The 20845-nt window shown below is 44.3% G+C and overlaps 1 protein-coding gene across 7 annotated transcripts in view; it reads right to left on the reverse strand.

Annotated features, from left to right (window-relative positions):
• LOC129710892 (zinc finger and BTB domain-containing protein 7C) overlaps positions 1 to 20845 on the reverse strand; it is a 166382-nt gene that overhangs the window by 85841 nt on the left and 59696 nt on the right. For 4 of the 7 annotated variants that reach the window (XR_008725767.1, XR_008725759.1, XM_055658274.1 and 1 more), the window contains exon 2: positions 8871 to 8991. Coding sequence is in view for 2 of the 7 variants with exons in the window: in XM_055658274.1 (XP_055514249.1) it covers positions 8871 to 8953 (83 nt within the window). In the remaining 5 variants the exon portion in view is untranslated. Of the gene's footprint in view, positions 1 to 276; positions 400 to 8870; positions 8992 to 20845 lie in introns of all 7 variants that reach the window. The other 3 variants (XR_008725784.1, XR_008725778.1, XR_008725770.1) reach the window with 3 other exon arrangements.

The raw sequence follows: 20845 nt of genomic DNA on the forward strand, positions 1-20845 counted from the left end.
ACCTGTATCCACCGTCCACTGACCATGCTCTTTCCTCCTCCCACCTCTCTTCCAGCTTTCTTCCCCCTACTACAATCAGCCTGAAAAGGGTCTCGTCCCAGAATGTCATCTATTCACGTTATCCAGAGACCCGCTGAGTTACTCCAGCACTTGGCATCTTTGTTTTCCTCTAATGAGTTTTCTAGATCAGAAAGGATCAAGACGCAGATTTCACATTACACACTTAATTTGAAGGTTCACTAGTGTAAAATTACTGAATCTGAAATGGTGGCTTACCTTAATCACTGACAATTTTAATTTCCATCAAAGGTTATCAAAAGTAAAGTTGAGAGAGATCGGAAAGAAGCTTCCAATTTGTTATCACCAGTTCCTTCACCATCGATATTATCCCCACTGCCCCTAAACATGAGAATGTAACATTTGGAATATGAACAAGATGACTGGATTCACAACCCTGCAAGTATCACTGACTGAAGGAAGAATTCTAGTAAAACCCCTGTCTCACGCGAGTCGACCCACGAGTGGTAATCACGTACAATTAACGTAGCGGGAACGTCGGAACTCGTGGACGCAACTTAGCGACTCGTGGCGCTAACGGCAGGTACCCGGGAAACTTGTTAACTCTTGAAAAATTTTAAACATATTTAAAGATTTCCTCGAGTCAAATTTACTCTTGAAGTTAAAATTTGAAACATTTAAACTCGTTGTAAGAAAGTAGTGGCCCGTGAGTTTACCGTAGTGACTCTTGAGTCCACCGTGGGTTTGGCCTGAGTGCCAGAAGTGAAATGTTGAAGATTAGTCATCCCTGGAGAACTTGGATAGGTGACGTTTCGGGCCCATCGAGTTGCTCCAAAACTTTGTGTTTCGCTGCCACAGAAGGTAGTTGAGGCCAGTTCATTGGCTATATTTAAGAGGGAGTTAGATGTGGCCCTTGTGGCTAAAGGTATCAGGGGGTTATGGAGAGAAGGCAAGTACAGGATACTGAGTTGGATGATCAGCCATGATCATATTGAATGGCAGTGCAGGCTCAAAGGGCCGAATGGCCTACTCCTGCACCTGTTTTCTATGTTTCTAACATGCCAGCATCTGTGGTCCCCCATGTCTCCATTTGACAGCTGGAAGAACTCAGCGGGTCATGGAGTCTGAAGAAGGACCCTGACCCGAAACCTCGCCTTGCCCATTTCCTTCCACCAATTTCATGTAGTCACTTTCTCGCCGGTGAGCTACAACGAGTGCAACTGCCACCGCTCCACCTTGGACCTCAGCAGGAACAATATCTTCTGCATCAGCCCGGCGCAGTTCGAGAACCTCTCGTTCATCAAGTGTCTCAACCTGTCTGGCAATGCCCTCAGCCAAACCCTGAATGGTTCCACGTTCCTTTCCCTCCCTCACCTGCACTACCTGGGCCTCTCAAACAACCGCATCGACCTCCTCTACGAATCCGCCTTTCAGGAGCTGCAGGAACTTCAAGTGCTGGACCTCAGCAACAACAACCACTATTTCCAGATAGAAGGGTTGACGCACACATTAAACTTCATCCACACCCTCACCAATCTCTCCAAGCTGATCATGAGCAAGAACGACATCTACACCTCAGCCGACTCACAGCTGAGAAGCAATTCGCTGAGCGGGCTGGAGTTCCGGGACAACCAGTTGAATTACATGTGGAGCGACGGCAATTACATGAACATTGAGTTCTTTGAGAACCTCTCCAACCTGAGCCGCCTCGACCTCTCGGGCAAGAGCGGAACTCGCTATCAAAACATGGAGGGGACGGGGGACACAATTTTTTGGCGGCCACGCGCACATGTGCACACACGCACGCGCGAGGCTTCGGAGGCTCAATCCAGCGCTAAAAACGGAGATTTTAAAATCGGGATCATAAAAACTTGGGTGGGGGGGGTGTCCCCCACCTCTCAAAACATGGGGGGGACTTGTCCCCTCTGCCCCCCCGGGTTTTCCGCCCCTGCTCTCGGTCAACAGACTCGCGTTCATGCCGCACAACGTGTTTGACCACCTGCCCCCGCTACTCAAGGAGCTTGTGCTGAGTGATAACCAGCTGTGGAGTTTCAACTGGGGCAGGCTTTACATGCTAGGCTGGTTGGAGCTCCTGGATCTCGATAGCAACCTGTTGACCACGGTGCCTCGCACGCTGTCTAACTGCACCCAGACCCTGGCGCGTCTTCATCCTCACCCGCAACCAGATCTCCAAGCAGACCATGCTCTTCCTGCGGGACGTGACCTCCCTGCAGTACCTGGATCTCAGCTACAACAACCTGAAGACCATCCAGGCCTCCAGTTTCCCGGACAGCGTCATCAAACACCATTGGGAGCTGCGGCTAAGCAGCAACCACTTTCTCTGCACCTGCGATGCCAGGTGGTTTGTGTGGTGGATCAATCGGACCATGGTCTACATCCCTCGCCTGGTCACCGATGTCACCTGCATCTGCCCCAAAGCCCACCGCGGCCACGGCGTCGTCATGGTGGACCTGCACTCCTGCGAGTTGGACTACCTGGGCATTGGCCTCTATTCTTTCTCCGCCTTGATCACCCACTTGCTCCTGGTGACCTTGGAAAAAATACGAGGTAAGTTGCCTGTGGCTGGAGTTTGCAAACAATTGAATGGGTTGTCACAATTCGTTCATTTATGTTGGGAACGCATATGAGCAGAATCTGAGAATCGAGCGGCGTCTCAGAGAAGCATGCAGCTAGATAAGAGACACGGACAAGCTGATCATCGGGACAGTTCTGTCCTTGATCATGGGAAGCTTTTGATAGTAAAAAATCTGCATGGCATCATTTTTATCCAAGTGATGATTTTTCCACACGTCGGTAGTCGTTGTGCTTCTTGGTTTCTTGGTCCTCCAAAATATTCCAAATGGAATTTAAACTGGAGGTGGTGGAGGGAGGACTTAAGCCAGAAAGGGTTATTGGGAAGAAAGAGCTACTTTCAATTTAGTTGCATCTGGTTGGGTAACTATAGTAAGATGGAGATTGTTCCATGCTGTTGGCTCAAGAGTAACTCGGGAGAGGAACTTGGTAACTCGGGAGAGGAACTTGGTGCATCGGAGAAATGAGAAGTAAACGGCAAACTTATACATACACGTGGGAACTCGTTTAAACACGTGAACATAAACTTGGAATCTCGTAGACAACTACGGGTTTGATTTCTTCTTTCACTCGGGATCTCTCGTGCGTGGACTCGCACCATGAGACAGGGCCATAAGAATAAATACCATACCATACCATGGCATTTTCAAATTATACTCAATTTAACCCTTTTATTTTTAAAAGGTTGCAAAATATCTGGAGGATCTTCAAAGGGGAAATGGTCGTGTGTTTTATTTTAAAATATGCCAATACACTGCCTGCTGACTGATGACCACACGATCTTTATCATAATAATGAAAAATATTCAATTAATGTATTTTAGAAAAATAAATTTTGAAAAGAGTCAACAACAATATTTTGCTACTTCTGGGACAATTTTTTTTCTTGTGAAGTTAGAGAATCTGTTTTCAAAATGCTGCCAAGAAAGTAAAAGGCAATAGGTTATATACTAAGCCATAAGGTTGTCAGTCAGCAAAATGGAAAGCCATTAGATTGTGTTGGCATTAAACAGCAGAAAGGGTGGAAACTGTGCATAATCTGGCCACAATCCTCTTTGCAGAAGAGGAGGCTCCAAAGGGTTGGAAGACTGCAAATCGTTACACCCTTTAAAAAATACACAGGAATAAACTCGGCAACCACAGGCTGAATTTATCACCGTCCATTTTTTAAACCTGGGTGGCAGTGGCAAAATTCTGAAAGACAACAATCAAAGCCAAACTGAAATAACAAGCAGAGCATAATTTATTAAAGGCAAATCACGTCACAGAGTCATGCAGCTTAAGAACAGGCCCTTCATCCATCGCAACCATGCCAACCAAGATGCTCCATCTAAACTCGTCCAAATTACCCACGTTTGGTCCGTATGCTTCTAAACCTTTCCTATCATGTATCTGTACAAATGTCTTTTAAATGCTGTTATTGTTCCTACCTCACAACTTCCTCTGGCAGCTCGTTCCATATACACACACCACCCTCTGGGTGAAAAAATTGCCCCTCAGGTTCCTATTAAATCTTTCCTCTCTCACCCGAAAACTGTGCCCTCTTCGTTCCCTACACTGGGGAAAATACTGTGCATTGGCCATATCTATTTAACTCCATGAGTTTATACACCTCTGTAAGATCATCCCTCGCCCGCCTGTACTGCAAGCAAGTGCAAGCCTGCTCAACCCCTCCTTATAGTCAGGCCCTTGAATACTGTCAACAGCCTCATAAATCTTCTCTACACTCTTTCCTGCTTAAAGGCATCTTTCCTATAACAGATTTAGTTAAAAATATACATTTTCAAAAAAGATATTGCTACTTTAGGGGCAGAAGATTTTCTTGTGAAGCTAGTGAGCATGATGATCAATCTTCAAAATGCTGCCATGATAGAAACAGGAAATAGGTGATATTAGAAAGCATGAAGATAAGTATGGTGGATTTAATTAAACGTTTGTCAGTCTTAAAAATAGAAAATTCACCAGATTACGAGGGGCCTAAACAGTGGAAAGGGTGGAAAGAGTGAATAATCTGGCCACAGTCCTCCACATAAGAAGAGGTGCCAAAGGGCTGGAAGACCGCAAGTCGTCACGCCCTGCTTTCAAAAACACACAGGGATAAATAAACTCAGCAACCGCAGGCTGAATTTATCCCTGTATATTTATATTTACAAAACTGAACACAATACTCCAAGTGCAGTGTCACCACATCTTGCACAACCATAACAAAATGTCCCAACTTCACTACTGATTTTCCTGACTGATGAGGTTCAATGTGCCAAAAGCTTTCTTCACCACCCTGTCAACCTGCAAGTTCACAAGAAGGTGCAGGAGCCTGAAAACTGTTAATGTCCAGGTTTCTGGTACAGCTGCTAAAGGAATCAAGGGATATGGGGGGAAAAGCAGGAACAGGATACTGATTTTAGATGATCAGCCATGATCATATTGAATGGCGGCGCTGGCTTGAAGGGCCGAATGGCCTACTCCTGCACCTATTTTTCGATGTTCTATATACAAAACCATGCTGACTATCCCTAATCAGCCCTTGTCAATCTAAATCCATTGTGTGTGCTCAGTTTCCTCCCACATTCCAAAGACGTGCTGGTTTGTAGGTTAATTGTCCTCTGGAAATTGACCCCAGTGTGCAGTATGCGTGAGTGCTGGTCAGTGTGGGCCAAAGAGCCTATTTCCACATTGTTTCTCTAAACTAATCTAAACTAATAACTAAAGCTAAACTACACAATTAGAATTGTCCCAACCCAAAACGTCACCTATCCAGTTCCTCCAGAGATGCTGCCTGACCCGCTGAGTTACTCGAGCATTGTGTCTATCTTTGGCATAAACCAGCATCTGACCTCGGGGCCCTTCGACATCCGCAGTGGCATCACACAAGGCTGCGTCCTCGCTCCCACACTCTTTGGGATTTTCTTTGCTCTGCTCCTGAAACATGCCTTCGGCACAGCAACAGAGGGGATCTACCTGTGTACTAGATCAGATGGCACTGCAGGCTCTTCAACCTCACCCGCTTCAGAGCCAAGACAAAAGTACGTGAAGCTCTCATCAGAGACACGTTGTTTGCCGATGACGCTGCAGTTGTGTCCCACACCCAGCAGGAACTACAGTCACTGATGGACCGCTTCTATCGAGCATGCAAGGACTTCGGGCTGACCATCAGTCTGAAGATGAACGGCGTGGGGAGGATACAGAGGCGCCGTCTGTCATCAAGTCAAGTCAAGTCAAGTCAAGTTTATTTGTCACATACACATACGAGATGTGCAGTGAAATGAAAGTGGCAATGCTCGCGGACTTTTGTGCAAAAGACAAACAACAAAACAACCAAACAAATTATAAACACAATCATAACACACATATTGTTTTACATAATAAATAATGGAAGGAAAAACGTTCTGTAAAGTTAGTCCCTGGTGAGATAGGCGTTTACAGTCCGAATTGCCTCTGGGAAGAAACTCCTTCTCAACCTCTCCGTTCTGACCGCATGGCAACGAAGGCGTTTGCCTGACCGTAGCAGCTGGAACAGTCCGTTGCAGGGGTGGAAGGGGTCTCCCATGATGCACCATCGATGACTGCGAACTCGATGCCATCCATCAATTCACGTACCTCGGCTCCACCATCACTGACAACCTCCCCTTGGACAGAGATTGATAAGAGGATCGGGAAGGCAGCTACAACTCTCGCTCGCCTCACAACTCGAGTGTGGACCAACCCAAAGCTGACAGTGAAGACAAAGATAGCAATCTACAACGCCTGTGTCAACAGCACGCTGCTGTACGGCAGTGAGACATGGACTACATATGCCTGACAGGAGAGAAGACTCAACACCTTCCACCTTAGAAGCATCTGCCATACCCTGGGAATATCCTGGCTAAACAGTGTCCAGCACCGAGATCCTATCTCACGCTGGCCTTCCCAGTATGTACACTCCACTAGGGCAGCACAGACTGCGGTGGCTGGGCCATGTCCACCGCATGGAGGATGGCCGTATTCCAAAAGACATCCTCTATGGAGAGCTGACATCTGGGAGGAGAACCATCAGCTGCCCCCAGCTACGTTACAAGGATGTCTGCAAGAGAGATATGAAGGCGCTCAACATCGACGTGGAGTCCTGGGAGTGCCTTGCAGCTGACCGCACAAGGTGGACAATAGACAATAGACAATGGGTGCAGGAGTAGGCCATTCGGCCATTCGAGCCAGCACTGCCATTTAATGAAGAGGCACCCTAAACCAACATCTCAAAACGGGGGAAGAGAAACTGATGAACGCAGCGGCAGACAAGCGGACACGCAGACAGGAGCGCAGCAACTTCAACAGACCAATGACCACAAACAAATGTGACCTTTGCGACAGAGACTGTCACTCCCGCATTGGTCTCTTCAGCCACAAGCGACGCTGCTCTAGCCGAGGTTTGGAGCAAGCAGCCAACAACTAGCATGCATCACCCATGGTCAGTCATGACCGAGGGAGGCCTACAATATCTTTGGTATAAACCAACTTTTAAAGTTCCATTTTATTACATTAAGAATGCCAATCTACATTGTGAAGAAAACAGCCATAGACTATGACAAGGATTAAATGGCATTTTCAGACTTCCCAAAGCAACGTGACAAACTGCCTTGTCATGTATCATTTTCATTCACCACTCACTACAATGTATATTTAACTTTCAACTTTGGATTGTTTGTATATAACATACCAACGTATACGTGCCACCTCCCAAAGTGCAAAACCTCTCACTTGCCTGGAATAAACTATCACTATTGCCATTTTTTGCTCAATTCTTTAGATCAGGGTTTAGAGGCCCTTTGGTTTAGGAGACAGGCCCTTCAGCCCTCCGAGTCCACGCCGACCAATGATCACCCGTACACTACTTCCATCCTACACTAAAGGGACAATTTGCAATTTACGGAAGACAATTAACCTACAAACTTGCACATCTTTGGAATGTGGGAGGAAACCGGAGAACCCAGAGAAAACCCAAGCAGTCACAAGTGGAATGTACAAACTCCGGACAGACAACACCCATAGTCAGGATCGAACCTGGGTCTCTGGCGTTGTAAGCCAGCAACTCTACCGCTGCAGGTCCCGCTGTACATTTTGACAGCCTTCAGCAATGTCCAAACTCCAGCAATCTTGATGTTGTCTGCAAACTTAATAACAAACCCATCTAAATTCATGTCCAAGTGTTATATGTATATAGTCACAGACCTCCAACAGAATAATGCCCTTCTACAACCTTCTGTCTTCTATGAGTGAGGTAGTTCTGAATCCATAAGACCAAGTCACTGTGAATCCTGTGCATCTCGCTTATCAATTGAAAATTAAATTATGTGTTCATCAGACGCTCAGAAACCATAAGTACCACCACAAAACTGAAAAAAAACCATCCAAATCTGCCAGCATGATATTTACCAACTAAGCCAGTTTTCAGACTTGCAGGAAATTTGTTCCATGTAGCACTGGCAAGGTGATACCTTCTCTTAATAAACCTGATAGGTTTTTTTTAACCAATGGAAAACCCACGTTTGTATTTAAATAAAAATTCAGTTTTAATTGTGTCAGGCATAAGCAACAACTACTAAAGCACGGAAATTTCATTGACATCTTTCCCCAATACTGAAAATACATAGTTAACATTTTAGTGCAAGATTTGTGGAGCAAAAATCTAACCCCAGGAGGAACTCAGCCTGTCAAGCAGTATCCACAGAGGGAAACTAAATATTTTGTCCCTCTATTTCTCTCCTTAGATGGTACTTAACCTGCTAAATTCTTCTTGCAGTTCATTTTTTATTTTTTGCTAAAAGTTGCACCATCTGTGGTCTTTTGGGACTCCAAGATTTGAGGAGGGTTGAGAGTCATGCCCATGCCCCACTGAGGAAACCTGAACGGAGACCTCTGGAGACTTTGCGCCCCACCCAAGGTTTCCGTGCGGTTCCCGGAGGTTTTTGTCAGTCTCTCTACCTGCTTCCACTACCTGCAACCTCCGGCAACCACCTGCAACCTCCGGGAACCGCACGGAAACCTAGGGTGGGGCGCAAAGTCTCCAGAGGTTTCCGTTCAGGTATCCTAAGTGGGACGGGGCAGGGGCATAAGACAAATATGAGACTTAAAACATTACCATAGACGAAAGAGATCTGTACAATTGCAAATATGTGATGATATTGCTTGAAATGTGTCTCAACTTATCCGCACTCGCCAGTGGTGCCAAATGGATTATGTTTCATCCATTTCATCAAGTGGTGAATTCAAGTTATATTAACTTCCTACCTTTGTAGCCAGAGTCTGCTCTGGAGCTTTGGATACCAGCTTGTGATGAGGGGTGTATTACTATTTGCATTGGAAGTTGACATTCCAAAAGGTGCGACCTAAATGATGTGAGGTGAACACGCTGTTAAAAAAAAAAGATTTGTGCATCATTAGCCTTTTGTCTAGCAAAATTCAGTAAATATTTTATGCCGGTACATTCACAAAAGCACTTTGTGTCTTTTTTTGTAAACCAGCACCTGCAGTTCATTGATTCTACATGATAAATGTTTCCATTGCATGGTGCAAAAGAGCATTTTGTGATCAAAGATAGTTATGTCCAATGCGGCAGGTAAGGAACTATACTTGACATCAATATCTATCTGTTAATCAAGAGAAAATAATATCAGTCTAAATTTCTATTGCAGTTCACCTTCAATTGAGTGTTCAAAAAATACACAGCTAGGAAGATTATGAGAATTAAGTGGACAGGTTTGGATTTTCCTGTATTTCCCGCAGTTGAACATTTTGCTGACACTTGCACCCAACATGTAAACCTATTACCAGTTAAACCTACTATCAGTCTGAAGAAGGGTTTCGGCCCGAAACGTTACCTATCTCCTTCGCTCCATAGATGCTGCTGCACCCGCTGAGTTTCTCCAGCATTTTTGTGTACTACCAGTTCAGTTTAGTTTATTGTCACTTGTACCGAGGTACAGTGAAAAATGCTTTTGTTGCATGCTAACCAGTCAGCGGAAACAGAATACATGATTACAATCGAGCCATCCAGTGTATAGATATCCATTTACAGTGTATAGATGTGTAAACAGTGTATAGGTGTACCATTTATTCTTTGAATGCCAGTTCCTTTATCTTTCTCCAAATCACTCCCGAATATTGCAGCTGAAATCACTTTCTCCAAACCGCTCCTGAATAATGATTGTGCTGGATTTTGTCCTTGACCTGTAATCACTGCTTGCAGGCTCCCACGCCTGCCTGCAACAGATGCTGATGACTTATCTCAGTGGCCTTCTTTAACCTAGTTCCCAGTGACATGGGTAACACCCCAACATGTCTGTAGTAATTAGCCAGCAAAGCTGAAGGTGGGGCTTTGCTAGCTGATTTTGACATGCAGAAGCATTTGAAAGTCATTCAAATAAATGAAGTGAATCTAATTAAAACTTTTTAAGCAATGAAAGAAAAAATATTTTAACCAAGAAGTGCTTATGAACATTTAAAACATATTTAATGTTAAGCCAAAACAAAATTATCTTTTGTAAACTTCTGGCAGTTTTGCCCTACATTTCCCATTGAAATCATAGGATGCAAAATTTTGCACAAAGCCTGCCGCCAGAATCCATCAGCAAGTCATACTTGCATTTTCCGCAGTTCTTGCTGGAAAGTATAAGTCTGTATTTTTAACAACTAAACAAATCGGAGTCACTAGTAAAAGTCAGCTCAATCTGACCCAAAATAGTTCATAAATGAAGGATGCATAAAAACAGAATGGTCACGAGCAAAAAAGCACCAATATAGCAGGATTCCGATAGGAGGGGGCAACTAAAGTTGCAGCAACTTCTATATTTTCTTTGTAACTTTGTTAATGCACAAATAATTTCCTTAGTTCAGCTTTTATAAATTCTGTTACTGAAGGTCAGAATTATTCTTCTCCTCGTGTCTTTTATCTTCTTTGCCCTTACTATGAAGGCCAGCATGCCATATGCCTTTCTTACAACCATGTCCACCTATGTGGCCACTTTCAACTTGAACCCTAAGGTCCTACTCTTTCCATGTTCACCAGAGGTGTTGCTTGACCTTTTCAGCTGTTCAGACTTTGTATCCTTTTGTGTATTAACCAGCATCTGCATTTCCTTGATTCTACATTTTTTCCTTGGTGTCCTGCAATTTACTAAATATATTTTCCATCCCTAACTGATTACCCAGAATGCATCATATCACACTTATTTATATTACTAAAAGTCTGATCTTGACCACTTCCTGATCTGTATATTCATTTTAGAAAAAACACTGCCACTTACAGTACTGCTGTGATTTTTTGGCCATCTTACTCAGAGTCCCCCTCTGCTGCACAGGACAAGAGGATTTTTCCCATCGATTAAAAATAAAAGAGTTTTTAGTGTTTAAAAAATGTTGAGATTCTCTCTCCTGAAGGCCACACCCCTTCCGGACGGACTATAAAATCCGGAAGTGTTGAGTGCCTCAGTCAGTCTCTGCAAGATGGGGAGCGAGAGGATCACATCTCTCAGTCTGAGCTGTGAATAATGCTGAACACATGTCTACTAAACTGAGTGGTTTTACTGACTTGTCAGTGCCGTTAATGTGGTTTGAGCTGTATTGCCTTTGGTTTGGAAATGCTAAAGTTTTGTTGCCTTTGGTTTGGAAATGCTAAAGCTGTGTTGCCTTTGGTTTGGAAATGCAAAAGCTGTGTTGCCTTTGATTTGGAAATGCAAAAGTTGTGTTGCCCAATTAATGGTGCCTTGCCCAATTAATGTTGCCTTGCCCAATTAATGTTGCCTTGCCCAATTAATGTTGCCTTGCCCAATTAATGTTGCCTTGCCCAATTAAAGATGCCTTGCCTAATTAAAGTTGCCTTGCCTAATTAAAGTTGCCTTGCCTTCTATATAATTAAAAGCCTAATCTTGACCACTTCCTGTTTGCGCTTTATATAGAAAAAACGCTACGACGTATGGCTGTGATTTTTGGCCATCTTACTCAGAGTTCCCCTCCTCTCATCAGGTGCCAAGGATTTTTCCCATCGATGAAAAGTAAAAGAGTTATTAGTGTTTAAAAAATGTTGAGATTCGCTCTCCTGTCAATCAGGCCATGAAAGCCAAGCCCCTTCTGGTGGAGGCGAGGGACTATAAAACCCAGAAGTGTGGGCGTGGCTCAGTCTCTGCAAGATGGAGGAGGGAGGAGTCCAGACTCGCTGTCTTTCGCTGGGGCCTAACATCATGGAGCTGGTGTGGTGGCCTCCAACCGTATTCGACCTGAGGGCTCCAGTCGCAGAGCCTGCGGACTCCATTACCATGGTGGAGCTGGCTGACTCGGAGGCTGTGGTGGCGCGGCGGCTGCGACCCGACTGCGGAGCTTCGGAGGCTTCGGCCTCAGGCCCTGTGAACGGTAAAATCGGGAGCTCGCAGGTCCCTTGTGGGAGACTGATTTTCGGGAGCTCCCGTAACGGCAATTTCGCCCACCTCGAATTGCGGGGTTTGAACCGACCCGGAGCAGAGCCTTACATCGCCCAGTGCGGCTTAATCGGCCGCGGGACTTACCATCGCCAGCCGGGGGCTTTAACATCAAGAACCTCGATCGCCTCGAAGGGGGAGAAGAACAAAGAACAGGGAAGAGATAAGATTTCTGCCTTCCATCACAGTGAGGAGGTGTTTGGGGATTCACTGTGATGGATGTTTGTGTGAAACTGTGTTAATTGTGTGTTATGTTTATTTTGCTGTTATGACTGCAGGGAACAAAATTTTGTTCATACCTCTGTTTGTTTGAATGACAATAAAGGCATTCTATTCTATTGTGTGCAGAGAGATAAAATTATATATCAAATGGGAGAACAGCAGATCATTTTTTGTTTCTTCATCAATATCGTGGATAATTAATCTCCAGACAGAAATTGGAGATGTTTCACTATTGTAAGCTTGGTAGCTATAAAAGCATGGCAAAATGTATGTACCATTGTGCCTTTAGTATAAGAAAATTTCCAATGCCTTCACAGGAGTGTATTTCAGGAAATAAACTGATTATAAATCCAAAGAAGGAAGCTCGAAGACTGAAAACACAGCTGCTCATGTTTGGATGAGAGGAATTCACAATACTGCAGAATTCTCCAAGAGCTGTGATCTGGAGCAGGTTACAAAGAACCACAAGAAATCTGAACAGAAGGATAAAAGTTTAATGACTTTGGCATTAGTAAACCCAGAGCACAGATAGAGTCATATAGCGATACCGTATAGGAAACATCTTACCCACACTGGCCAACATGTCCCTGCTACACTAATCCCACCTGCCTGTGTTTTTGTCCATATCCCTCCATACCTGCTCTATCCATGTACCTATCTAACTGTTTCTTAAACATTGGGATAGTCCCAGCCTCAACTACCTCCTCTAGCAGCTTGTTCCATACACCCTCCACCCTTTGTGTGGAAAAAGTTACCCCTCAGATTCCTATTAAATCTTTTCCCCCTCACCTTAAACCTATGTGCTCTAGTCCTCGATTCACCTACTCTGGGCAAGAGACTCTGTGCATCTACCTGATCTATACCTCCCATGAGATAATGTGTCATATGATGGGTGAACGAGTCTTGGTGATAGTTATGAGAACACAAGGAAACAGAAGCAGATAGGCCACCCCTGCAGATGCTGGAAAAACTGCAGATGCTGGAAGTCTGTTTGTATCAGACCGGGCCAAATCTGCAGAATAACAAGGTGGTGTGTAATTGTGAAGTCGTTTGTGGGGATTATGCGGGGATTTCGTTCCCATTGAAATCCCCACATGGACCTAAAATTCTCAATTCCCCTCTGAATGGTCTTTCTCAATGTTATGCTCTATTTATTGTACTTCAGTTTGACTTAATTGTATTTATGTATAGTCTTATCTAATCTGATTGAATAGCATTCAAAGCAAAGCTTTTCACTGTACCTCGGAACACATGGCAATAATAAAGCTGAACCAAAGAGATGGGATTACTAAGAATCAGCATGAATCAGCAGTCTGAAGAAGGGTTCCAACCTGAAGTGTCACCTATTCCTTTTCTCCAGAGATGCTGCCTGACTCACTGAGTTACTCCAGCATTTTATGTCCATCTTCAGTACAAACCAGCATCTGCATGGATGTTTCATTTCTTCAAAGATACATTACACCCACCGGCTCCCCTTCATCCATTTTACTTGTCACATCCTCAAAAAATTCCAGAAGATTAGTCAAGCATGATTTTCCTTTCATAAATCCATGTTGACTTGGACTAATCCTTTTACTGCTATCCCAATGCCCCATTATTACCTCTTTAATAATTGACTCCAGCATCTTTCCCACCACAGAAGTCAGGCTAACTGGTCTGTAATTCCCCGTTTTCTCTCTTGCTTCTTTCTTGAAAAGTGGGTTAACATTAGCTATCCTCCAATCCACAGGAACTGATTCTGAATCTATTGAACATTGGAAAATGATCACCAATGAGTCCACTATTTATAGACCCTGGGATACAGACCATCAGGCCCAGGGGATTTATCATCCTTCAGTCCCATTAGCCTACCCAATACTATTTCTCACCTAATGAAAATTTATTTCAGTTCCTCGACCTCCTTAAATCCTCTGTCCTCCAGTACTTCTGGGAGATTGTTTGTGTCTTCCTTAGTGAAGACAGAACCGAAGTACTTGTTCAACTCTTCTGCCATTTCCTTGTTCCCCATAATAATTTCACCCGTATCTGCCTTCAAGGGACCCACATTTGACTTTGCTATTATTTTTCCCTTAACATATCTAAAGCAACTTTTACTGTCCTTCTTTATATTCCTGGCCAGCTTCCCCTCGTACTTCATCTTTTCAGCCCGTTTTGAAAGAACTGCAGATGCTGGAAAATCGAAGGTAGACAAAAATGCTGGAGAAACTCAGTGGGTGAGGCAGCATCTATGGAGCGAAGGAAATAGGTAACGTTTCGGGTCGAGACCCTTCAGACTGATGTGAGGATGGGGATGGGGATGGGGGGGCGGAAAGAAGAAAGGTAGAGGCGGAGACAGCGGGTGGAGGGAGAGCTAAGAAGGGGAGGAGAATGCAGGGACTACCTGAAATTAGTGGTCAATGTTCATACTGCTGGTGTGCAAACTACCCAAGCGAAATATGAGGTGCTGCTCCTCCAATTTACTGAATTATCTTGTAACATTATCTCATCTGTTCTGTCCCCCCCTAACATGACCTGAAATGCTAGATTTTTTTTACAGCTCTGTATTTCACAGCTTTTAAGTTCCTTTGTGTGTTTCTCTCTTTTTCTTTCTAACATCATTCAACCAGATGATGTTGCCTGCAACTCATTCCCATCTCAACCCATTTGATTCATATGAAGGAATCTGAGAGAAAACAAAAAAGGACACAACCCAATCAGTGATCCATTCTCTACCTATTCATCCCTTCTCCATCTTCTCTGCAGCTTATAACTGAGATGTTCATGCAAGGAACTGCAGATTCTGGTATCAAAAAAAGACACTAAGTGCTGGAGTAACTAGCGGGTCTAGAGATGCTTAAAACAAACTTTTTTTCCCTTATTAACAAAGAACTTACAATAAGAGAAAACACGTTTCTTTGATCTGAAGCAGAGAGTACTGGTGGATGGATCCTCTGCAATAACATTTGCCTTTTGCAAAACTGTTTTGAATTTCAATTAAGTTGCCTCGCAGAAGAAAAAAACAAACTGCTGGAGGAACATAGTGGGTCAAGCAGCATCTTTTGAGGCAAACGGAAGGTAGACTCCATGTCTACAAAGCCCTCAATGGGCTTGCCCCCACCTACATAAAAAGTCTTCTCACCCACCACTCCACCTCCAGGCCCCTCAGATCGGCCGACTTGGGGTTGCTGAATATCCCACGGTCTAGGCATAAGCTCAGGGGCGACCGGGCCTTTGCGGTTGCAGCCCCTAGACTGTGGAACAGCATCCCCTTTCCCATCAGAACTGCCCCCTCCATCGACTCTTTTAAGTCAAGACTAAAGACTTGCCTATACTCCCAAGCCTTTCCTGACGTGCTCTGAGCGAGGGCTACATGTATATATGTATGTAGTTTATTTTGTTGTGCTATTCTTATAACAAATGTAAAGCACTTTGGCCAACGAGAGTTGTTTTTTAAATGTGCTATATAAATAAATGTGACTTGACTTGACTTGACATTTCAAATCAGGACCCTGGATCACACCTAAGAATGCAGAGGGAAGATATAAAGTGATGAGTAGGAGGGGTAGAGAGGGCTGATATTTGTTGGTGCCAAGAGAGCAATCTCTCCCGCAATGTCAACAGGAAGAAGGAGCTGGTAATTGACATCAGGCAGCCTGGTGGAGTACATGGTTGAGAGTTCAAGCTCCTTGGCTTTAATATTACCAATTAAAGCAACATCCAAGAAAGACTCAACATCCTGAGGAGATTGAGAAAATTCAGCATGTCTCCATTGATTCTTACAAAACATCGGTAGATAATAATAATAATAATAATAATAATAATAATAATAATAATAATAATAATAATAAATTTTATTTTTGGGCGCCTTTCAAAGTCTCACGGACACCTTACAAAAATTAACAGAAGAGAAAGAAAAACCACATAGTCGGAGAAAAATAAATAATAAGGACATCATCAATACACAAATTAAAGATAGAAATCGCTCCAAAAACACAAAATCAAAAAACACAATGTGAAGAGAGAGCAGCGGCAGCTAAAGCGCGCCAGCGTCCACTCTCCCTTCCGCCAGCCATCTTGGACACAGACTAACATGTTAACTACACACAGAAAAATCATCCCCCCACAGTGGATACCACTGTGGGGGAAGGCACAAAGTCCAGTCCCCATCCCAGTTCACCCAAAGTCAGGCCTATTGAGGCCACCGCTATTGACTCTATGGAGGCCCGATGTTCCTGGCCGTTCTGGCCGGGTGGTGTTGCCCCGGCGTCGGGAGAGTCCTCACAGCGGCTGGGCCACCTGGAACGGCCGCTTCCTAGCAGGGGATTGTCGGCTTCCGAAGACGACAGGGCCGCGCCGGGTTGGAGCTCTCAGGCTCCTGCTGAGTAAGTCGGCGCCACCCGCTCCGCTCCGCAGACCCGCAGCCCGGAGGTGTTGATCTCGGCGGTCACAGCTCACCGGAGCTCCAGCGCGTCGATCCAGCGCGGCGACCCAGGCAAGGCATCGCCCGCTCCGCTCCGCGATAGCGCTCCAGCGCTGTGCTGCCAACGAAGCCGAGGTGCTGGGCGGTCCCCGCCAGGAAACGGCGCTCCACACCCACTGGTAGGTCACGAGGATGGGTCGACGGGCAGCCCGGAGAAAAAAGCTGCCTCACCGACCAGGTAGGGACCTAGAAGTATAATTACATCCTTCCCCCCCACATTAAAAAGTCAATTTCTCCAATAAACGAAGAACAAGACTTACTAAAAACTTTTTTAAAAAATGAATTAAACGGATGGCTGCTGGTTAGCAGCCGCTCCCCAAGACGGCTCCTCCTTCCACCATGGAGAGCATAGTGTTGGGCTGCTAATCAGACATGTTCCATCCCAGTCACTCCTTCTCCTCCCTGCTCCCGTCGAGCTAGAGGAAGCTTGAAAGTGCATATCACCAGACTCGGGAACGGTGTCTTCTCTCCTGTTATCAGGCGTTGAATGGTTCTTCCATAAACTAGAGTACTGTCCAATTTACTTCTACCTCGTTGCAAACATTAGACATTGTCTATGGAACTGATCAGCTCCAACTCTATAATTAAGTTTGCTGATGACACTGTGGTGGTGGGCCTGATCTCAGACAACGATGAGAAGGCCTACCGGGAGGAGGTGGCTGATCTGGCACTCTGGTGTCAGGGCAACAGCCTCCTCTTGAACATCAAAAAAACTAAGGAGCTGATCGTGGACTTTAGGAGGGCACATCATCCGAGGAAGTACACTCCATTGAGGATAAATGGGGATACTGCGGATAGGGTGAACTGTTTTAAATACCTGGGAGTCCACATCTCTGAGGAAATGACATGGACATCACGTGCCGCAACACTCGTGAGTAATGCAAGGCAGCGCCTTTACCACCTCAGGCAATTGAGGAAATTCAGAGTGTGTCTCAGGATCCTCCAGTGCTTCTACTTAGCGGCTGTCGAAAGCATCTTGTCCGGAAATATTGCAATCTGGTTTGGGAATTGCTCTGCCCAGGACAAGAAGGCTCTGCAGAGAGTAGTGCGTTCGGCCGAATGCACTATGGGAACTACACTCACCCCCCTGCAGGAACTATACATCAGAAGGTGCAACTCCAGAGCCAACAAGATCATGGGAGACCCCTTCCACCCCAGCAACGGACTGTTCCAGCTGCTACAGTCAGGCAAACGCCTCCGTTGCCATGCTGTGAAAACGGAGAGGATGAGAAGGAGTTTCTTCCCAGAGGCCATTAGAACTGTAAACTCCTATCTCACCAGGGACTAACTTTACTGTACCATTCTACTGTTGTGTGGTGTCTTTTTAAAATTGCTGGGTTTTTTCCCTTTTTTCCTCCCACAAATATGTAATATGTGAATATGTGATTCTGTTCCATTCTGTTTGTAGTTTGTTTGATTTTTTGCACAATCCCCGAGCATTGCCACTTTTCATTTCACTGCACATCTCGTATGTGTATGTGACGAATAAATTTGACTTGACTTGACTACAATGCTGAGAACTATATTCTGCACTTTGTATCTTCCCCTTTGCTCGACCTATAATACTTCAGTATGACCTGATTTGTATTTATGTAAAGTATTATCTGACCTAATTAAATAGCATGCAAAACAAAGCATTTTACTGTACCTAATTTACCATGACAATAATAAAACTAAACCTAAACCTATTTTCCAATTTACAGAAAAATAGACATATAAATGTCTGTAAAAGCGGACCCCCTTTGTCACTCAGTGATAGGTGGTTAATACATTTTGTTTGCGATCATGCATGAGGGTATCCAGAGTATCAGAGTTCTACAATCTCTCACCATTTAAATAATATGCTTTGTCAAATGGACACCTTCACATTTTGCCATATTATACACCATTAATCAGAACTATGCTCGCTCACCTAACTACCTGCCTTCTTCTCTTGAGATATAGGAACGAGTTACTCCCATTCCTGTTTTGGGGATTCAGAAGTGACTGATGAGGCCAATGTGGGAACCACAGGTTCTTCACAGATAGGGCAGGAGGTTCCTGACATTGCAGACAGGTACACGAGAGACTGCAGATGCTGGAATTTTGAGCAAAAAACAAACCACTGGAGGAACTCAGCAGTTCAAGCAGCATCTGATTGTGCATCTGATTGTGGCTGATTAGGAAAGGATTTGAGTATAGGAGCAGGGAGGTTCTACTGCAGTTGTACAGGGTCTTGGTGAGACCACACCTGGAGTATTGCGTACAGTTTTGGTCTCCTAATCTGAGGAAAGACATTCTTGTCATAGAGGGAGTACAGAGAAGGTTCACCAGAGTGATTCCTGGGATGGCAGGACTTTCAAATGAAGAAAGACTGGATAGACTCAGCTTGTACTCGCTAGAATTTAGAAGATTGAGGGGGGATCTTATAGAAACTTACAACATTCTTAAGGGGTTGGACAGGCTAGATGCAGGAAGATTGTTCCCGATGTTGGGGAAGTCCAGAACAAGGGGTTTAAGGATTAGGGGTAAATCTTTTGGGACCGAGATGAGAAAAACATTTTTCACACAGAGAGTGGTGAATCCCTGGAATTCTCTGCCACAGAAGGCAGTTGAGGCCAGTTCATTGGCTATATTTAAGAGGGAGTTAGATGTGGCCCTTGTGGCTAAATGTTTCAGGGGGTATGGAAAGAAGGCAGGTACGGGATACTGAGTTGGATGATCAGCCATGATCATATTGAATGGCGGTGCAAACTCGAAGGGCCGAATGACCTACTCCTGCACCTATTTTCTATGTTTCTATGTTTCTAGCTATGAATGGAAATGGATACAGAACACTTCGAGTTGGGACCCTTCTCGGGCAGGCAAGGGTATAGTCTTTTGAGCTGGTATGTTCCTTCGTCCACTCATGCAGGGCTTCTGTTTGCTACCAATCAAGGATTCAAGATTCACAGTAGCATCTTGAATGTTCCTTCTCCTCTTTAAACGGTTATGGAATTAGAATCACCAGTGTTGCATTCTTCAAGGAGGCTTTAAACACATCTTTGAACCATTTCCCCCAGTCAACCTGGTAATCTCTTCCCATTACAGAGCTTTGAATAAGGTCTGTTTCAAGAATCAGGTATTGGGTGTGTAAATTATGTGGATGGCCCAACACAGTCAACTGTATCTCGATGCTCGTACCTGTTGTAGTCTCCTCATATCTTCACAATTACTTTCCTATCCTTCTATGTGCCAGCAGCAACCATACTTCCCAAGTCATTTCTGTAAATTATGAAGTGCAGGGGCCCAGCACCAACTCCTGAGGCACACCATTAGTTACATCTTGCCACTGGGAATAAGACCCATTTTTGCCAACTTTCAATTTCCTGTTAGTCAGCTAATCATCTATCCATGCCAATGTGTTACTTCCTCCGCAATGAGTTTTTACTTTCTGGAATAACCTTTGATGTCGTACAAATCTAAGTATAGTGAATTCATCAGTTCCCCTTTATGAATAACATTTGTTATTTTTTTTCAAAAATCTCTAATAAATTAGTCGTAAGACTTTCCTTTACCAAAACCCCATGTTGACTTTGCCCAAATTCTCTTAATGTCCTGTTATACATATTTAATGATAACTTCTCTAACATTTTCCCTGTGACAGAGGCTAAGCTACCTGAGGTCTTCTTTCCTACATTCTGTCTCATTCATTCACTTTTTGATTCACATTAATTCTGTCTCATTCATTCACTTTTTGAGTTACGCAGTTATATGTGGCATTTTTGATCTAATTAAATTTCCCTTAAATTTGGGGGATTTTAGAAAATTAAAACTTACACGTCCCTTTGAACAGGCAGTAAATTCTGAAACATGAAACTGTGATCAGAAAACATCGGGGGAACTGCTCAGCATAATGGCTGGCGAGGCATTTCCAAAGCTTAATTGTATCTTCTTTAAAGGTATACATCCTCCAAGTGCATTAACCCTGTATTAAAGCAATTTATCCGCACCCAGTGTAACCTGTCAAAAATTCTTATACTGAGTCATCCTCTTCTGAGAACAGTTAAGATGAGGATTGAGCATCATTGGACCAGTCTGTGGCTGTACCACTCCACAGGTCATTACATCATTCTACTCCGATGCTAGTCATG

This window comes from Leucoraja erinacea, chromosome 1, assembly GCF_028641065.1.
Source record: "Leucoraja erinacea ecotype New England chromosome 1, Leri_hhj_1, whole genome shotgun sequence".
NCBI lineage: Eukaryota > Metazoa > Chordata > Chondrichthyes > Rajiformes > Rajidae > Leucoraja > Leucoraja erinaceus.